Source organism: Dermacentor andersoni, chromosome 1 (assembly GCF_023375885.2).
Source record: "Dermacentor andersoni chromosome 1, qqDerAnde1_hic_scaffold, whole genome shotgun sequence".
Taxonomy (NCBI): Eukaryota; Metazoa; Arthropoda; class Arachnida; order Ixodida; family Ixodidae; genus Dermacentor; species Dermacentor andersoni.
Genome location: NC_092814.1, coordinates 65,600,443 through 65,620,407, shown reverse-complemented (window position 1 = coordinate 65,620,407; position 19,965 = coordinate 65,600,443). Strand labels below are relative to the sequence as shown.

The 19,965-nt window shown below is 45.5% G+C and overlaps 1 protein-coding gene across 3 annotated transcripts in view; it reads right to left on the bottom strand.

Moving 5' to 3' along the window:
* Positions 1-9,953: 9,953 nt before the first annotated feature.
* E(z) (histone-lysine N-methyltransferase E(z)) overlaps positions 9,954-19,965 on the bottom strand; it is a 69,248-nt gene continuing 59,236 nt past the window's right edge. For all 3 annotated transcript variants that reach the window (XM_050193277.3, XM_050193278.3, XM_072285923.1), the window contains 5 exons: positions 14,147-14,208; positions 13,994-14,089; positions 13,139-13,220; positions 12,902-13,067; positions 9,954-10,226 (listed from right to left, as the gene is read on the bottom strand). In XM_050193277.3, coding sequence (XP_050049234.1) covers positions 10,166-10,226; positions 12,902-13,067; positions 13,139-13,220; positions 13,994-14,089; positions 14,147-14,208 — 467 coding nt within the window. In that variant the 3' untranslated portion in view covers positions 9,954-10,165. The remainder of the gene's footprint in view (positions 10,227-12,901; positions 13,068-13,138; positions 13,221-13,993; positions 14,090-14,146; positions 14,209-19,965) is intronic.

Here is a 19,965-nt window from a genome sequence, read left to right as displayed (position 1 = left end):
CTCGGCGGAGGTGAAGCAGGCATTAAGAACTCCCCATACGTAGGCTGATCCCGAAGATATTGCAATACCGGGCGCACCCGCGGCGGAGGTGAAGCAGGCGTTAAGCGCTCCCCATATGTGGATCTATCCCGAAGGTAGTGCACTGAAGGGCCGACCCGCGGTGGAGGTGAAGCAGGCGTTAAGCACTACCCATACGTGGGCCCATCCCGAAGATGCCGAAGCCCGCGTTATAGGTTCCCGAGTCCATAGGCGTATGTGCCATTGATCTTGGACCTCTTTTGCACGATCACCAGGATCGGCCCACATAATGATTTTTTCTGTTAACGGACGCCGAAAAAAAGACTACGGAAGTTAGACATACACTACTTTCGCCGTGAAAGGCAGCAGAATGTTGACCGCCAAGTAGATTGATTTGTCGGCGCTTTAGGAATGTGTGTGAGGAGTGGTGGCGTGGGCGGATAGGGGGGGGGGGGGGGGGGGGGGTATGCCACCTAATTTCAAAAGGGCCCGAGCCCCCCCAGCGCCGCACCCCCCCCCCCCCCACCCCTGGGTACGTGCCTGTGCTGAAGGCTGAACTGGCTGGGCGCTTGCTGTGCGAAAAGAAAACCTAGAAAGTGGCGTCGTAACTTTTTCGTAAAGCGCGAAAGAGGCGTTCGTTTAGGACAGACACGGCTGCACCAGTATCAATTAGCGCAATGGTAGGGACGCCGTCAACAGTAAGGTCGACAACGTTCGAAGGCGACAATGGAGGCCTCGTAGAGATCGACGGCGACGCAGTTCCTGCCTCCTGAACTGCGGCGCTTAGTTTTTCGCTTGCGTGGGTGAAGGGCGCCGACGCATGGGGGACAACGAGCGGCGACGCGGGGAAGGTGAACGACGTGTAAGGACCGGGCGCTCGGCTAGGTGGCCTCTTCGACTGCCGACTAAAATAAGTGTCGCGGAAAGGCTGCGCGTCGGCGTAGGGAGGCGACTGCACAAACTGATCAGAGTGCAGCATGCGGCGGCGGCAGAGTAGTGCAACATGGCCGGGAATACCGCAGGCATAACATATGGGCCTGTTGTCTTGCGTGCGCCAAGGATTAGCAAAGGCAGGAGCAGGTCGATGAACGGGTGGTAGCGGCCGTGGATGAAGCGAAACGAGTGGTGGACGAGGAGGCTGCGCGGCGACGGATGCGTAAGTAAGTGGCGCGGTGACAGGGTACTGCTGATGCTGCATTGGTATACCAATGCAGCATCAGGCTCTATAGAGCCTCAGCAGGCTCTATAGAGCCTGCTGGTTCTATAGCCAGCATGGTTCTATTGCCAGCAGGCTCTATAGAGCCTGCTGGCAATGCAGGCTTTAAGAGCCTCAGCAACTTGGTCTTCAATAACCCGCCGGAGAGTAGTGGCGAGCTGTGTAGGAGGCTGTTGCGGCAGCGGCTGCGGTTGGGATAGCTCAGCGAAGGGTAGTAGAGAAAGCTGACGCGCAACTTCCTCCCGCACGAAAGCTTGGATTTGTGTACGCAGGGGGGGAGCGATCAGAGAAGACTGTCATGGAAGAGATAGCCTCGTCAGCCACTGAAGGGCGCCTGGTCAAATCGAGCTGCCTCCTCAACTCGTCGAAGCTTTGGTACAAGTTTATGAGCTCTGCTACGGTGCGCGGACCCTTGGCGATCAACATTTGGAAAATGTCATCAGCGATGCCCTTCAAAATGTGTTTCAATTTGTCATTTTTGGGCATAGAAGCATCCACACGTTTGCATAGGTCGAGAACCTCTTCGATATAACAGGTGAATGTTTCACCGAGTTGTTGCACTCGCTCTCGTAATCGCTGCTCGGCGCGCAACTTGTGGACGGCGGGGCGACCGAAAACTTCAGCGAAACTGGTCTTTAACGCGAACCAGGGCTGAAAGTAGGCTTCGTGATTTTAGGCTTCGTGAAGGTAGAAGATGATGGCATTTAACTTGGCGGTATCGTCCCATCGATTGTGCAAGCTCACCCGTTCGTAGGTAGACAACCAGTCATTGACGTCCTGCTCATCCGTACAAAACCGCTGGATGGCGTTGCGGCACAGCGCCAGAGCAGGCAACGGAGGGTGGCGGCGACATCGGCTGGGGAGAATCAGGCATAACGGGAGGCAGAGTCCGAGACCGGAGTTCCAGGGTGTAGATGTTCTTGAATATCCTGCACCTTCCACCAATTGTAATGTGGTGTATTGCACAGTTCAGGTGGTAGCGTCTGTTCGTAACCGAGAAGGCAGGTGACGCAGAGCAGGAACAGCTGGTTGCCCGAACGGCTCACACTCGTGCTAAGCACTCGCGATCCGGCTAACAACAACAACAAAAAAAAAATGACCCAATAGGTTTGCGCTCATTTTTTGCCGGTTCATACGTTTCCGGAAAATACGATTTTTCGGCGCCAACGTTCAGTAGGTTGCAAAACTGCGATCGTACGTATGATACGTTTTCTGGCAGCTCCAGACCGGATCGCTACCGAGCCCGGGACTGATGCATCGCATGTGCCCCGAGACATATCCGAACGATAAGTGCATAGTCTGCCGGAGGGAGACGCAGATTACACGCACATCTTGTGGCACTGTGTTAAAAATCCAGAAGAAGCAAAATCAAGAACGATCCCACCGCGGCTCGAGGCAGCCGCGAAGAGCTACGACCGAGACGAACAGCTCTGAGCAGTCCAGCAGGTCCTCGGGGCGCTCGACGGGCAGGTACCCAGCAAGCCGGCAACAGCGACTTCGTAGATGACGTAGGCCCTCGTCGGGGCGCGCGAGCGCCCAACTGCAGGCACAGATACCCAGCAAGCCGGCAACAGCGACTTCGTAGATGACGTAGGCCCTCGTCGGGGCGCGCGAGCGCCCAACTGCAGGCACAGATAAAGTTGGCGCCAATCCAATCCAGGTCGCTATGTCCCATGCAAACAAGCAAATGCGCAAAGTGCTCGCGATCGAAAACAGTACATAGCTGCCCGCCACGGCAGCTTCTTAAGCCCGCCGTCTCATGTGAAAACACCGGCGCGTACTCAGTTCAGTACCAGCAAATCTTCTCCGGGGTCGGCGGACGCGGCATTCACAGCTATCGCCACCAATCCTATTACGATAAGCATCTTCGCCTATGTCGCACAGCACGTGGTGCCGTCGTTAGCGTAGTGCACGCTTTCAACAGGCGATAACCAAGACGTGCCGCCGTTCCCTGCTGCAGACTACGATCGTATACGTTTTCTGGCCGCTAGATCCTATGTGAACAAGAAAAAGTGCGAAGCGCGCGCGATCGAGAACAATATATAGTCGTCCGTCTCACGTGAAATCGACGGCACGCAGTTATTTCGGTACCAGCAAATCTCAGCCCGGGTCGTCGCACGCCGCATTCACAGCCATCACTGCCAAACCTATTGCGATAAGCATCTTCACCTACTTGTTTTAAAGCGTGCGGTGCCTAGTGCCACTGGTAGGGTATTGAACGCTTTTAGTAGGCGATAATCCAAACTCGCTGCCGTCCCCTGTTGCAAGCTGCGCGATATGGGCATCACGTTTCGTTTCGACGCATATGCTTCGACGGGATCCCACGTCGCCCACCAGTTCGATTTCATCTCGGTTTCCTGTCGCCCTCTTAAAGGGAAGCTGAAACGGTTTTCAATTTCCATGAATTGCTGGGGTTGGGAAGAACAGACCTATTAATTTACGGTTCTGAAATTTTTTCTTTGTATTGTCAATACAAGGGGCAGAAATCGCTTTCTAAATCCCCCCCCCCCCCCCCCCGCGGACACGCCCCCGTCGCTTCCCGGAGCGCCGGGTGAGGAGGCAGCCGGAGGAGAGAACCGGCGAGAGTGACGTCATTCCCGGGGACCGTACCAAGGCGGATTGACCGTACTGGCGGACCGGCGTGCTGGCATGTGCTGGCATGTTTCTTTCCGTCCTGCGCTTTACTAAACGACGCTACGAGAGGTCTGCCGCCGCTCACGTTTGTTCTCTTTTGCGATTTTCGTGAACTGTGCTTCCTTTCTGTGCTGCGTGAGTGTCTAAAGCCAAGGGCGCCCAACATGCCCTCGTTCTGTGCAGCATTCGGCTGTGCGAACACAGGCGGGCGAGACGATGTGGTCTTTCACATGATTCCGAAGGACAAGAAACTTGCAGCGCAGTGGGTCCGTGCGCTGAGGAGAGATAATTTCTTGCCGACGAAATCAACTGTGCTGTGTTCGGACCATTTCCGCGGCAGTGATTGTCATCGGAGCTTGACAACGATGCGGGCAATCGGTATTCCAATTGAATCGGCGTGACTGAAGGCCGGTGTTGTTCCGTCTATATTCTCCCACAAGAGAAACACCTCGCCACTTCCAAGAGCGGCCTTCGGAAAGAGGAGAAAGGGTGAGGTAAGGGTTTTAATGTGCACACGGGCAATTTTTTAAACGGATGATCACCTGAGTGTCGAACAAACGGCCTTACAGCGGCCTATGACGAAGCGAGGTGGAGGCACAGCCGGGAATATGCACATGCATGCAAAGTGCTTGCCGTTTTCATCCTGTTTTTCCACTCCGCTTTGTCACGGAACACTGTACTGCGGCTGTTTGTTCGGCGCTGTTTTAGTACGGTGAAATAACTGGCCGGGGGTACGCTTGCGCATTCAGTGATATTTGCTATTCGTCCTACCACGCGGTGCCCGCAGGTTTAGCTGTTCAGCATTCGTGTTGAAATCGCACGACATATGGCGTTACGGTAATATTTTCATGCTCACGTTATAGTAGTTGAACTCGGCGTGTAAAAACTTCGTTCCGTAGATTTCGCACTCACTGCTTGCTACCAGCAGAGAAATGCCGCAAAAACGAGCGTAGGCACAGCCGCGCCCGTGGCAAGGCGAACGGGCTCAAATAATGAAGTAACGTTGTGAGGTATTGAACTTGTCAGCGTTCGACGTGTTCTAGCCGAATACAGGCATCGCTGCTGGAGAAAAAAAATGTTTTCTTGCCTTTAAATAGCTGTGCATCACGCATGGCAAAATCATTATTTGAAAGTAAATATAATACATTACTCATTACTTTCTTATTACGCTCATTGATTTGAATTACATTACCAATTACCGCTTTAAAAAAAGTAATGGTATTACTTAACGATTGCTTCCAAAAAGTTTTCATGCAAACAAGAAGCAAAAAGCAAAGTATAAAGGGACGCCAACCTTTCTTCAAGGTAACATACGCTTGCCAACATTTCATGCCCTCCCCCCCCCCCCCCCCCCCCATGTGCCTCCACGACACTTCACGACACTACCAACGTTCTGGCGCCGTACACAGCTTACTGGTGCATATTTAACGCAATTAATAAATTACTTTAGCCATGAAATTACAGACACCAAATAATTCACATTACTAAATCACAACTAATCCATCACATAAATTACTGAAAAAGTATTTCAATTACTGTAAGTAATCCAACGGTTGTCATGTTTGTTGGTATGCATGATATGCTGAAATTCACGACATCCATGCCTTGCACTCTTTCAGGTTCTAGCAGAGCACCTCGAGAACCGAGCCCTTGATGAACCTGTTCCACTACAGTCACCAATCGAAGAGATTCAAGCAGCCAGTGTGACACAGGCAGATAATGTTGAAGAGTTTGAAGTAGCCAAACACGGCACTTATGTTCGCGATCGTGTATTAGCACGCAAAAATCCACGGAACTTTATACAAGCAGCGGCAAGGTGCATGACATCGCGGAACTGCACCCGTGTTTACAATCTAATGAGATGTTAGTGCTTCGGCATTCTTCCAGCAGCAAGTTCCCAGTCACACTTTAGCGCGTTTTTTCTCCCGTCATTGGAACGTGCAGCTACGTGAAAAGACATATGTACCAGCTAAGATTTCCAACGCGCGAGAAGGTGCACACATCGCTCTCGCTGTTGGCACACTCAACATCGTCGTTGCCCCCGTTGCCGCCATCGTTTTCTGTATCCGCTGTCGGTTCGAACATGTACGGCGAAAATACAAGCTCTCCGAGACAGCGAGAACGTTCCGTAATGCTTACAACTCAGCTGTGAAGCCAGAACAGAACAGCGTGCTACGCTCTGAAACGGCGGCGCCGACCGGCGATCCGTGAATGACGTCATCCGGTGAATGACGTCATTCAATGACAATCCGGTGAATGACGTCAAAGCGGTCCCTACCAATCACGGGCAACAGCGGCGTTCGCGCGATGCCCTGAGCCGCTGGTGCGCGTTTTCTTGTAAAAAAACAGCCGCTTGCGTTTGTTTCCGCTCTTTTTAAACGAGATATTCGTGTTCAGTGGACTCAAAACTGTAGAATGCCGCAGGGAACTCATTTTTTAAAAAGTGTTTCAGCTTCCCTTTAAAACACCATGCAAAACATGTCTCGGGCCGCTGGAGCACCACCAGCTCGACGTGCGTCGGCGTCTCGTGCCGCAACGACCCATGCGACGCTTCGCATTACGTAGATGTTACGAATAGTCGAGTGTCCATATTTTTGTTATTTCGGATGGTACGTTTTCCCGGTTAGTACGTTTTCCCCCAAACGCGTGAACGAGGTTCTACTATAGATACCCCCATAAGAGCTCATCTATACTTATGGAGCGCATATCAAGGTTAATCCAAATAGGTCACGAACCTTTGGGCAAAAAGCGGTTCAGAACGAATTGGCGCTGACATCAGCAAGGGTGGTTATGGGAGCCGCGATTGAAGCGCGACTATGTTTAGGAGGTACATTGGGAAACAAAAAAGCGTTTTTAATTAAAGCGAGACACAGTTGGATGCAGTGAACGAAAATAAAATTCCTAATAAATTTTATACATGCACGATGAGTAAAGAAAACACAACTCTATTTCATTTTGTCCTTATCAATAAGTACCTTTCTTCAGCGCCCATCATTAGAAGTGCGTTGACGCTGCTATCACTTGCAAAGCAATGTAGCTCTTGAAGTGTGCAGAAGGGCGCGCCTAAAGTTCACCTGTTAGAATACACTCCCCTCACACGTGCTTTGCTTGGTGACGCAGGTAGCTTCATCGTTTCTCAACCTGTTCAGTCAAAATTAGTGAGTTACGACCGCCAGACAATTGCTTACTTTAGTAGTTTTTGTGCGACTGCACAGGCCAACGGGCTTGGCATGCGACGATAGAACCAGCACTCTACACCTAAAGCCTTTGTCAGCCTACAAAGAAAGTATGCTCTGTTCAGGGGTGCGATTTCGACACCTGTACGGCTGACCTTTTCTTGCATCGCTTTCTGCGCTGAAAGCTCGAAACGCCCATCAAGTCAAATGGCGGCGCATTTGAATATGTAGCTCTAATGGCAGGCCACCAAAACAAATTTCGTGCCTTTGAGAACAAAATGAAGTCATTTCTGTTTTTAACGGGTATGGCGTCACATTCTTTTTCTTCCGCCAGAAGTGTTCCCTCCTCACACAGATGGCGCTAAGCCCCATGAACCACCAATGAACTGCCATGTTTTGAACATATGGGCTTCTATGGAATTAACACAGCAAGCTGGGCAAGTTGGTGGCTAAACATATTCCTAGGGGTGGGCAGCGCAACCCAAACGAAAGACAAAAGGAAGTGCACGATACGAGCGCTTGTATCGTGCACTTCCTTTTGTCTTTTGTCCGGGTTGTGCTGCCGACCCCTAGGAATATCTTCTATGGAAGCTTCGCTACCAGGTATTTTTACCTTGCACATATTGTCTCGTGCGTTAAAGACAGGACGGACGATTTCCGAGGGAAGGAGTCTTAGAAAGAATGCTTACGCAGTAACACAAAATTTCAGGACACTGTGACGAGACAATTTTCCTTCTGGGTGAGTGCCCAGAAGGAAAAGGTAGGTGCTTCGTTACGCGACTTGTTTTTCTTCAGCTTGCGTACGACTTGGCACTTTGACTTTAAAGCGAATTAAGCTTTCTTGCAGAGTTCCAGGCACTTTTTCCTACATATCTAGAGCCTAATGCTTAATGCCACGGACGCATGCTTAGACAAGCAGCATAGAACACCCTTTCTTGCGGGCAAACCAACGCATTTCTATCCCCAGTTGCGCTATAAGGAACTGATGAATCAGGAATGCGACACTATAAATCACCACTGAAAATTCGAACAAATATATGTTGTACTGCATGTAAATATGTCTCTATAATATTTATACCTCGAAAACAACACTTCATATGCTTCACGAGCCAATCACACAAAGAATGCTTTGCTCTACGTAGATGTCGACCAGAGTTGAGTGTGGCCGTCTATATATATACATTCATTTTTAAATTTTGTTATACAGATTACTCTAGCTGTTATTTGCTCTGCGATTTGTCATCAGCTTGTTTATCCCCACTTAAGGTCAAAAGCCTCTTCCATGCAGTGATACCATTACCTCCATCTTCAGTCAATTACATGTGAAGCCTGGATATTTTCTTATTTCATCGCTTTGCCAGCCTTCTGCTCCTTGCCTGTTTCCTTTCCCTTGAGCACCTATTTTTCTTTTCATGCTCTTGCAGCTTCAGCAGGATATCTGTGGCAGAAGTCGGAGACCATAGCTATTGCAGCTTTGCCATGGGTCACCCAAAACGAGCGTCATGATGTCATTATTGTTACTATCATCATGAAGAAGTTGGGAGCTCCACAACAGCACGAGGGTCTTGCCGCCGCTGTCAGTCATCCTTGTTTCTGTATCACCACCGGAGTCCCAAATAGTATACGCAGTATTATGCATCACTAAAATTCGATGTATTCATTCTTTTAATGAATGGTACGGGGCATTCCCATGTAGTGCACCACAGTCAAACCAGATTCTGCACACAATGCAGCGGCAGTATACAGTCGCAGAGCAATTTTTTGGATGCCTTATTTTCCCCCCAACCTGCTCGACACAGCAGATTTAATGTGGCTGATATTGAAAGTGACATTGTGTACGATGTTGCAAACATGGTGTTCGTTGTTGCCCATGTTTTAGGTCACTCCACCCCTACCTTCCCTTTCGTTGGCTGCATATAGGCTGTTTCATCGACCGGCCTTCATGTCCTTATTGCCAGAGGGTTAATATATAGTAAATCTGTGCTTCTTGCTATCGTTCAGCTGCTGTGAAGACACAGTCGACTAAGCACCACATAAGCACCGGCAAAACAGTGCTGCTTAGGCCTAGCGATATTCCTCCGTGCCCAACCATAGCCGCTGTGGAAAGGTGAAAATTCACCACCTGCCAGGTTGGTGGCAAGTCGTTGAGGGAAGCTTGCCACTAATAAGTGTTTGTAGCAGCAATATTTATCGGCTATTGGACCCGAGATTATGCGCACACGGCACAGCCGTACATTCGGGATTCGGTGTTAGGGTTCGTGAGTTCCTGCCGAGGTCTGTGCACTAAATGAACAAAACAACAGAAGCTTGCGTACAGGCAGACAGCCACAAATTGCAATCACCCAAAATGGCCGAAACTAGCTTTGTTGAGCTGTCAGTCGTGCATGGTACATCCACACCTCCCAGCATTGGGAGGCCCCCGGGGCCTCTTCTACCATCATGAAATTTAAAGCTATTTCGCTTAGTATATTAAGCGGTTATAGCAACAGTGGAGTCGAGATGTTTTCCTTGGTTCGGACTGCCGAATATGCAGACATTTCATGGTCCCTTTCGTGTTCCAAAGTTGGTCGGTGACTGCACCCACTCTACTGCCACCTCGCACTGATTACAATAGCCTGTAGGAGGCGACGTCGATGACTTAAACCAAACCCCATTAAGTAGGTCATGCCAAGCTTGTCTACACAGTATTTTTTGCTCGCAGCATTATAACCGATATTTTGTCTAGCACAGCCACGTTCTAAGTAGCATCTGCATGCATGGAGTACAAGGAGGGTAAATGGGAATCGGAAAAGGCCACATTATATTTTGTACTGCAGTATAAGCAGTTACATTATAAATGGTCTAAAGTTGGCCTTCCTTCACGAAGTGAATTACTTCTACATATTCTATTGTCCGAGTGCAGCACAGGAAACAGTAGAGAAGTGCATTTATTGGATGAAATTCAGCCATGTAGCACACAGCGTTGTCAAAAACAATGATTTCAGAGGGCTCAGCTTAACATGCGAAAAAGCGGGACAAAATTGTGCGTGCCATAATTATGTCATGAATACCATTTGTTAAGAAGCTATTTACAAAGTGACTACACAAGAGATGCAAAGGTCAACAAATCCTGCAGTGAAAATCACAAGAATTCCAATTCTCTCTCAATGCCAACAAACTTGAGCTGTTCAGTAGGCCCATATCTGTAAAAAAAAGTAAAAAAAAAAGTGATTGTTTACTGATCCTGAAATATTCCTATCAAATATTTTTTTAACAGTAATACAAATTCAGCAATAAAGATACAGATGAACATACACAATCAGGACTTACCCAAGAGTTGGCAAAAGCCATTAAAGAAGCACTGACAAATTTTGTCTCGTTTATAGCCCAAAGCCCATGTGAGCGATTCTGTGCACAATCGCACTGAGCGATGGCTTCGAGTGACTATACAGGCTGTCGTGCGACTAACTCGTTTGTTCTTGGCACTGGATTGCACAGTACTGGAAATCTAGAATTTGTCACTCTTTGCCCAGAAGTGCTATAAGAGACTGGCCAACAGCGCGAAGCTGGAACAGAATGTACATCAGTGACGTACGACTGGTTGTCGCATGGTACAAGCAAAAGACCGAATTTTGACATGTGCAAGAAACAAAACCTATTGCAAGACGTTCAGAAATATTTTAAGTTGCTCTGTACAGCAAAACAAATCAACTTAAATTATTGGAGCATGCATCGTGCCAGTATTGGTGCACATTTGCTGCCCTCATACTGGCTACACTGGAGGCCATATCTCTCACATGGGGCTCGACTTGTAGGCAATGTGCGGACGCGACAGCCATCTCTGTTGCATTGCTTGTCATGTCGCCATTGTGCACTAAAATCACTCACACAGGGTTTAAAGTACTTCTTTTTTGTATGTTTAATTGAGTATCTGTTGACCCAGTAATTACACTATAGTGCTCGAGTTCCTCAAGAGTGCAACAAATAATTACATTACCTTTGAAAGTGACCAGTTAAATAGCTTGCCAAGTGCAACACAGCTCTAGATGCTAAAAAAGACGCGTCAACAAGACCACCTGATATGGCAGGCTTGCAATATAGTATTGTTTAACAAGATTAAATACTCTGGTCATCTAAGGATACACAACAATAAACAATTCTAAAATGTGAAGCTGCACATGCATTTGCGAAGGTGAGGCAAGGATAGCAACCCCGCACTTGCAACTAATTTTGACGATGTGGAATTGCAAGAACAACCTTAGTTTTTCACAAATTTGCACTCTAATTGCTACACAAGAATGAAAGGCGAGTGGCTGCTTTTGCTTGTGTACAGCTCGGCAACCTTTAACTTGGTGCATCAGGCTTAGCCCGTGAAAACTCGCACAAAATCATAACAGGTCTTTTCTTTTGATGCGATGAACTCTCTAAATCTGTCCTAGGGTCTTAAACATCCACTTATCCAAGATAGCACTCCTGCATTTCTAGTTACACAAAGAAGGCACAAGTAAGCACAAGAAATGCGAGTAGCCGTGTTGTCTGCTAGCACAGCATTTCAAGTTTGTCAGTTTCACCATCAGCAGCAATGCTCAAAATGGTGCTAGTGGCGGCATACAATGGCTGCCCGGTGCCGACACCTGAGCAAACGGCCTCAGAACCCATGGTGTCATGGCAAGCTCGTAGGAAACTTCAGGGTGAAATAACCACCAGCCTTTTATGTTTGCATTTTTCCTGGCTGATTAAGCTTTTCAATTTGCAATTGCAGAGATACAATTTAATAATACAGCTTAATCTGCTTTCAGAGAGCAGAGAGCAGCTAACCAAAACATGTAACACAAGAGTTACCTCCAACTAGTCAACAGACAAAAAATTAATTTTAGTCATCACAGGTGAACTTACTGTATATGTAAGCCCATTTTACTGATCATTTCTGGCCAACATAAGAAAATGCCATTACTAATGTACGGTGTCTTACTTTCTGCAACTAGTTTCTACTTGACGTAATAGTTCTGCAGAAACCCGCAAGATGGAGAGAAGTAATTAAAAAACGGAATATGAGACATCCACCCAAACACAAAGGAAGGGTTTCCTTTGTAGCACTTAGCTATGTTTTGGTAGATGTCTCATTATCCCTTTATTAATTAGTTTCTACTTTTCAATGACTTTTCCAAGCTTTTGTTTAATGACACTATTTAAACCAACTTCAACAAATTCAGAATTTTATCACAGAAGTGAATATTACGTCATTCTACATGGTGCTGAGTGCGTGCACACTAACTATGCACGGAATTCGAACATTTAATGTAGCAGTAATATATACGAGCACGCTTAGCATTTGCAAAAAATGAAACTACAAAACCTTGACAGCATTAATACTAAAATAAGGAATTTTAGCTCTAATAATTCTGCCATAACTGTGATTGCTGAAAACAGGGCAAAAAAAAGAACAAACTTTTAACGCTGATCTTCGGCCTCGGTACGAGTTTGCTCAAGAGCATGCGACATGTCCCAGAGATAGAGATATCACCTCATTCTAAATGATAACATCTCCGATGTAGAATTTGCAAGAATGGCTGTGGATTTAAAACACACTCACTGAATAATATAACTGCTAAAGCATTGTTCTTGAGGTGCTTGAGGACATGTTAATCTATTAACGTGGAACAGACTTTGAACCGCAACCACACCCATAAAAGAGGACAAGAAACAACCATTGAATGCTGTTCCAAACTGGTAGCATAGCAGCCCTGGATCATTGACACAGACTTTTTTATACTTTGACAGTCTACTGAAACCTCCATGCAAATAAAGTATGTGAAACTTGGTCATTTACTATCCATACCCTTCAAGAAGCGCACAAACAACTACAAAAGATGCTTACCTGTAGTCAAAGAACAACTCCTCACCAGACTGAATGTGCCGTTTTGCAAAAATGCCAATGCGGTGGTCTCCATTCACCATCATCACTTTGGCATAACAATTTGGGTTAATGGAATGGTTGGCAAACCGAATCTTATTGCCCTTACGAGTGGCATCCACAACAAAATCTATAAGAAGAAAGCATCATTGCAGCCGTCAACGTCCATGCAAAGGCAATTAAAGTCCAACTTGTCCTTACCATTGTTCAGGTTGAAGAGAAAGCTGCACATGTACTTGTCATACACTTTTCCTCTACGATCGGCTTCATCTTGTGAAATGATCTAGGATTAAAGTTACAAGCCAAATTAGGTGTGCTATGACTGCAACAAAAAGCATGCCTGAAAAAAGCAGCACATCCATTGTTTTCTCTGGCTACACCAAATTCCACTGGGAACAGTATATATAACATGTTGTACTCAAATGGTAGTGAATACAATCACTCTTAATCTCAGACAGGTGCCTTAGATGAATGACCTTAATATATCGTGATCAACTCACTGTGCTAATTAGTGCACAATTAACATTACCGCAGGAACAACACAACAATCTACAGAGTATTCATGTGTAGGTTAGAGGAACGCAATTAAATGAGAAGGCTAAACAGTATGATAACATTCCTTAGTGCACAGGCTTAAGGTTGTGTTATTGACTCAACAGCCAGAGCTCTACCACACAACAGGGTTAATCTTACGTAAATATCACCTAATATGTCCAATGTATTTGCTTTCATCAATGTTCTTTTGGGTTTTCTCATACTACTAATGTCTGAGCCTTACCACACACAAATGGACATGCTAATGTTTTCTTTTTTTTTTTTTTTTTTTTTTTACACTGTCTTGCAATCAGAAGTTTGCATGGTTACCTCATTGGGATATGTTTGAGATGATAAACCATAAAAGAAATAAATTGTTGTTTTTTCTCAAATTATAAAGGAAACATAATTTTGTAAAAATTTTGGCAAACATTCTAGCAGATCAGCATGCATTTCTGCTACATCAATAAGTTTCTCCAGTGGACTAACTATTAAGGGGTAACAACCAGCTGTGATACTTACCTCTCCACAGTACTCAGATATGAATTCATTTTTTTGAGCTGTCTCCTTCAAGAATATTCCCCAGCCAGCAACATCGGATGGTGCCAGCAGCAGGTGCTGAAAATGTGACTTGTTCTCAAATCAGCATCTTGAAAAGTGGTGTCTATAGCTTACCTTTCTCAGGCCCCTCTGCACACTCACATTCTTACAGGAGATGTTTTGAACATCAAACTGATCTGTATGAAGAGAAAATTGTGGCACCACATGCGTAATCAAATAAGGGCATTTACCAATACCCAAATAAGTTCCACTAAAATATCCTGATGGCTGCAGTGAGGTGAGGCATGCTCATACAAATATGCATTTGCACTGAAAGGCGTGAGGAACAAAGGCAGAGATGAGGACACCTTGTGCTGCTTATCCTGCATCTTGTTGTTAAAGGGACACTAAAAAGCAACACTAAATCAGTTCTGATTGGTGGAGAATTCTTTTGAGATCCTATTTTCATTTTCCTTGTGGAAGAAGACTGACCACAAGCTCTCATGATTTAAGTACAAAAGCCAATCGCAAGCGAGGTAGTGCTGATATTTTTTACAGTGTGTGCTGACATAGCTGGAGGTAACCTTTTGCTTTGCCTGGTTTCATTACACTGGCTTAGCTTGCAAGCATTGCCAAAAACAGAGGTGGACAAGGAAACACTGCCTGCAAAGTACTTGCCAAATGGCTCCTTCCTAGAGCAAAGTCTCTCCCAAGTGCACACAGGAGACAGGCTTTAGAGATGGAATGTCATTTCCGCACGGTGGGGCGGAAATGACATTTACGCACACCAAATATTTCATTTTCATACTTGTGAATGCAGGATTCTGTATGCATCCCTTCCACACCATGACTTTTCATATGATTTTCAATTCAATTACGGCACAGTCAAGCCACCACCCACGATTTGAATCGTACACCAAAGAATACTGCAGAGATAAGAGCTGGGAGTGTGTTGATGCAACTTGCTTATTCTGGTGAACTTTTACTTTTTGAAGCCTCAGAGATATAAAAATAGCAAAAGCGCCATTTTTATGAAAATGAAATGGAACATAATTAACTGAATGCCAGCACAGTCAACAAAGCATGACTATATCAATCAATTGCAAGGAAGTTATTGACTCATGGCTTGCAGTAGTCCACGCCAGCCCTGAGCAACACACCAGCCATCTCAGCTCCGCATTTTACAAAGAAACTGAAGATCTGGACCTCGAGATAATGGTGGATTAGTCACCTATATGACACAGTCTGCAGTTTAAAACAAAGTTCAGCAAGCTGGTAGGTATCTATGCTACTGAAATGTAGGCATGCAAACAGACACAAGCAGGAATGAAAAGGACAACACAAATGTCAAGTATTAACTGAGAGTAAGAAGAAAGTCATGGGCATACCTTACATTCCCTTTCTGTCACAATGAATTAATAAAGTGTTTATATGGGGTCAATGTTGTGTTCACTGCGGACAATAAGTTGGGAAAGTTATGCACGTACAGAGAAAGAAAAACCAATTTAACTGCAAGAAAAGACCCCACAGGTGTTTTTTTAACAAAAACAAGTTCTCAAAATGCTATACGTGCACAATTTATAAAGTTCCTTTTATATGCAGAAATGAGAAGAAAGGGGGTTAATCAAGGGGCCCGACATTTATTAGTCATATCATAAGAAGCCAACAAACACTGACACCAAGAACAACACAGGGGAAATTACTTGTGCTTAATAAATGAAATAAAGAAACGATAAATTAATGGAGATGAAAGTGGATGAAAAAACAACTTGCCGCAGGTGGGGAACGATCCCACAACCTCTGCAATGACACAGTGGTGTATTCTAAGGTTTTGTGTGTCTTTTAATTTGGCCCTCAGGATAATTGAATCAGTTGTTGGTCCTGTCAAGCTAGAATTATTAGAACCTTGCTGTATCAGTATCTTTGGCCCTCAGGATAATTGAATTAATTGTTGGTCCTGTCAAGCTAGAATTATTAGAACCTTGCTGTATCAGTATTTATTTGGTGAAAAAATAAATAAATTTATTAGCAGAGAAAATGAAAGCCAAATTGCATTTCTTTAAATTTCATAGATAAACAATTATGTTAATGACTTGTGTTGTCACAACTTTCGTATATTTCAGCCACCCTGTGAACAAAGAGCTTATCAATGTTGTGAGCTTGATTTCTTGCTATTTTTTATGCAATGTAATCTATTCTCGCAAATAAGAAGTTGCAGTTTCACTCAAAAGGCGAAGCATCGATTGCGATAGCAAAGTATCAGACAGCTATACAAAGTAAGGATAGTAGTTTTATCGGCCGTACAAATGTGTAAACATTCGCTGACTGACTAAATTAACAAGCATTGCGTCACGCACGCAGAAGCAAACATGCACAGATCTCACTCGATGACCGCGGACACTCGCTGTCAGAACACTGGTGTGAGGAAGCGTGACAGCAACAGCAAGTGGGTTGACCTTCGTGCTGCCCCTTTCACTTCAACGCAAACTAAGCGGCAAGAACACAACACACATGAAGCAATCAGCACTCGGCACACTCTGTCCCCATTGGGGATCGCTTTCAAGATAGGGCCCGCTTGGCTGTGCCATCCGCAGCTACCGCCGGAGTAGAACACCCCCCTCCCCTCCCTGGTGCCTTCCACCAGAAAGGGGGTGTATGGCGCACTTCCTGCCTTCCTCCTATGCGCGCGCGAAATCGAGCCACAATCGTCGCCTCACCCTCCCATGCTTTCACTGGCACATACAGCATATGGCACGTGGGTGAGATGTTACTGCACTTGGACTTCATGCGGAACATCATGGCGATGCTCATGGCAGGAATGCACCTGGAGTGTTTATACAAATGCTATCGCAATAAAAATTACTGAGGCTATGCAGATGCTACCAAAACCTATGATGTCGCAAGGGCTTTGTGCAAGAATTTCAAGGTGGTGACAGCAGCAATCTCAGTCCTTTGTGGCTATCAATACCTCTAATCAAAGAAGCACTGATGCCGGTGTAATTCGAAAAGCTCATTTCACAAAACTAGCCTAGCTTGATAATTTTATTTAGTGTCCACTTAGCACTGCATGGCTAAAAAAGAAACCACAGCTTACTCTGGGCAAAATTTTTAGAGCACTTCTCTTCCCAAGAAACTGGCAAGAAGTTGTATACAGTCTATGCTCGTTACAACAGACCCGCGTACAACAGACTTTCGGATATAATGGACCATATTTCAGCCTTAGTTTGTTCTATCTATTTTATTAATGCAACGAAGTTAACTTTTAACGGACTGCGCTACAACAGACTATTGGCTACAGCGGACGAAATTAGCTGCAATTTTCGTCAAAATTCGGCGTATAAAACAGACTTTTGCCGTGTTGACGGGCTGGCAACTGACTTGCGAGGGTCAGCCAATGATCGCGGCTCAATATCTTGCGCACGAGGAAGGAAGGAAAGAGAGGCGGAAGCGCGCTGTCTTTTGCTTGCAAGGCACGAGGGGGGGAGGGGAGGGGAGGGAAAGAGGGGGGGGGTTCCTGAAAGCGATTTGCGATGTGGACAAAGTGCGAGTCTGCGCGGGCCAAATCTTCAGAGCGATTTGCAATGTGGATGAAGTGCGCCCAGTGCTGGTAGCTTCGTATGTGCTGTGCTTTCGACGTTAAGTTCGTGTTGAAGCGAGAGACAGCAAGAAGGTCAATTCGCTTACTGCTGCCTCGCTTATCTGGTGCGGCGGATATCTTTGCTATCGCAATCGATGCTTCGCCTGTTGAGCGAAACTGCAACTTTTTTTTTTTTTTTACTTTGGACGTTCGTCACTAACTCTGCAAAAAAGTTGTTAGACATCGCGACAAAAGTTTCGGAAGTGAGGCGTCTTGGATATTACAGATTTTGGATAAAACGGACGTATATTGTGGGATTATCAGGGTCTGTCGTAACGAGAGTCGACTGTACTACTATAGGCAAAAATCAATGAGTGCCACTAAAAAGTGAGAATTCCCAAATTCTGCCACGAAAATGGGTACAACATAACACACGTTCCTTAAGACACAAGGTACAAGAAAAACAAAGTTTTGCTTCTTATGCAATGTCTACAGTGGGAAGATATTTACTAAGGCATAATTACTGAACAGCATCACACTGTCATCAGATATAAAAGGTACTTGAAAAGCAGTGAAAAAATTTCAAGCTTGAAATGTTTCCTTTTATTTTTTTGTACGTAATAAGCACGCATCTCTAAGTGAATATCACTTGCCTAAGTTGCCAAGAAAATGTTTTATATGATTCTACAGACCATGCGGGTGGCTGACTTCAAATTGCAGGTCCTAGCAGCATTGACATAAACTCTAGTTGTTGTGTGGCTCTTAGGCTCCCTGTCATGTTTTGCGGAAACAATTGACATCATTGACTGGGATGCTAATGTTTGCACAGCACAATGAGAAAAGACAGTGCTTCTTTGCTAAGCTGCTTGCCTGCTTGTTTCTGGCTCATTGCTTCCTATGTGTGCTATCAAGAATGACATTAGCATGCGTTTGTCTGAAAATAGAACGGTGCGTTGGTATGTGGTACAGCTCTACCCCTTAAAGCAAAGGCACGGCACTGCAGATATCACAGCATTCCACCAGCTTCACTGCATGGGGCACCAACATCCACTGTGGGTCAAGTTTGCTCATGGCAGCGAACACAAAAAATGCACACCAAGGAGATGCAGCTGCAAGCTCATTTCATTTTACGGTGGCTTGTTAACAGAAAGCTGTATGGGCTTCTTTTAGCTGCACCCCATGGTGGGAGGGCAATGTAAATCCCCTTGGCATGAGCATACTGCTATAGATGCCCTGAATCTACCAAGGCACGTAAATACAGTTCAGACACGTTATGACAAATTCATATTCTGCGCAAAAATGCTTTCACTACATCCAATATTCGTTATAAGCACATAGACTGCGTAGGTGGATCTAAGCATACTATTTGGATCTTGAACATCCTTCCTTCATAAATACACTTTCAATTTTTGCCTGATTTGTGCTGTCATATTTTTCTTTCTATTTCCTTTTTTTTTCATTTTTGCTTAATTAACGATGCTTCAGGAAGGAATCAATAGGCTTCCCATAGGACACAGTGAGAAAACATGTTTTGCATAATGAATGTCTCGCAGAACCAACCCCACCACAGAACAAGTTCGCTTTGTTCTTCGAGGCACAACTGTAACTGTAGTTTTCGCCGCTTCTTGTGATTGGATAGCAAGTACTTGGAAAGGCTTGGTAACCCACAAAAGATGGAATCATTTTTCAATGCCCATGCAGCAATGGTCAATATCTACAACTTTGTCATTAATGACTTGCTTGAATGTTTTCAATATGTTTCCTTGGAAGTGTATGTTGCACGGATTGTACGATTTCCCCAGAAGTTTGTCTGTACAGGGAACATAGTTCTTTCCAATTTTGCATGCCACTACAGATTAGATGGCAGGGAGAACATGCCTCTTTTAGTTAATCCTACTTTCTGGTACAGTTTAATATGGAAACATCAGCATATTGCTGTTAAGCTCTACTGCATTTCATTGAACAGCGCAGAAGTGCTATGCATGACTGCAGAATAATACACATGTGGAAGCTGTCCTTTGGTTGCTCACGCCACAAAACAGATAATATGATTTATGTGTTCGTCTGTTAGATTTTTGTGTACAACACTCTTGGAGTCGAACATGTACACAGGAAGAGTTAAATAACAAGCACAGTGAAAAAGAAAATGCAGCCACTAAAAGCAACTATATCATTAAAGATGCACAGACAGTGGTGTGGAGCAGAACATCATTCACACAGTGCAAACTCTGATTGCAGAGCCCTCACAGTACCTAGGAGCACCACATGCCTGCCTCACAACACCGCTGTGGGGAAGAACATCATTCACACAGTGCAAACTCTGATTGCAGAGCCCTCACAGTACCTAGGAGCACCATATGCCTGCCTCACAACACCG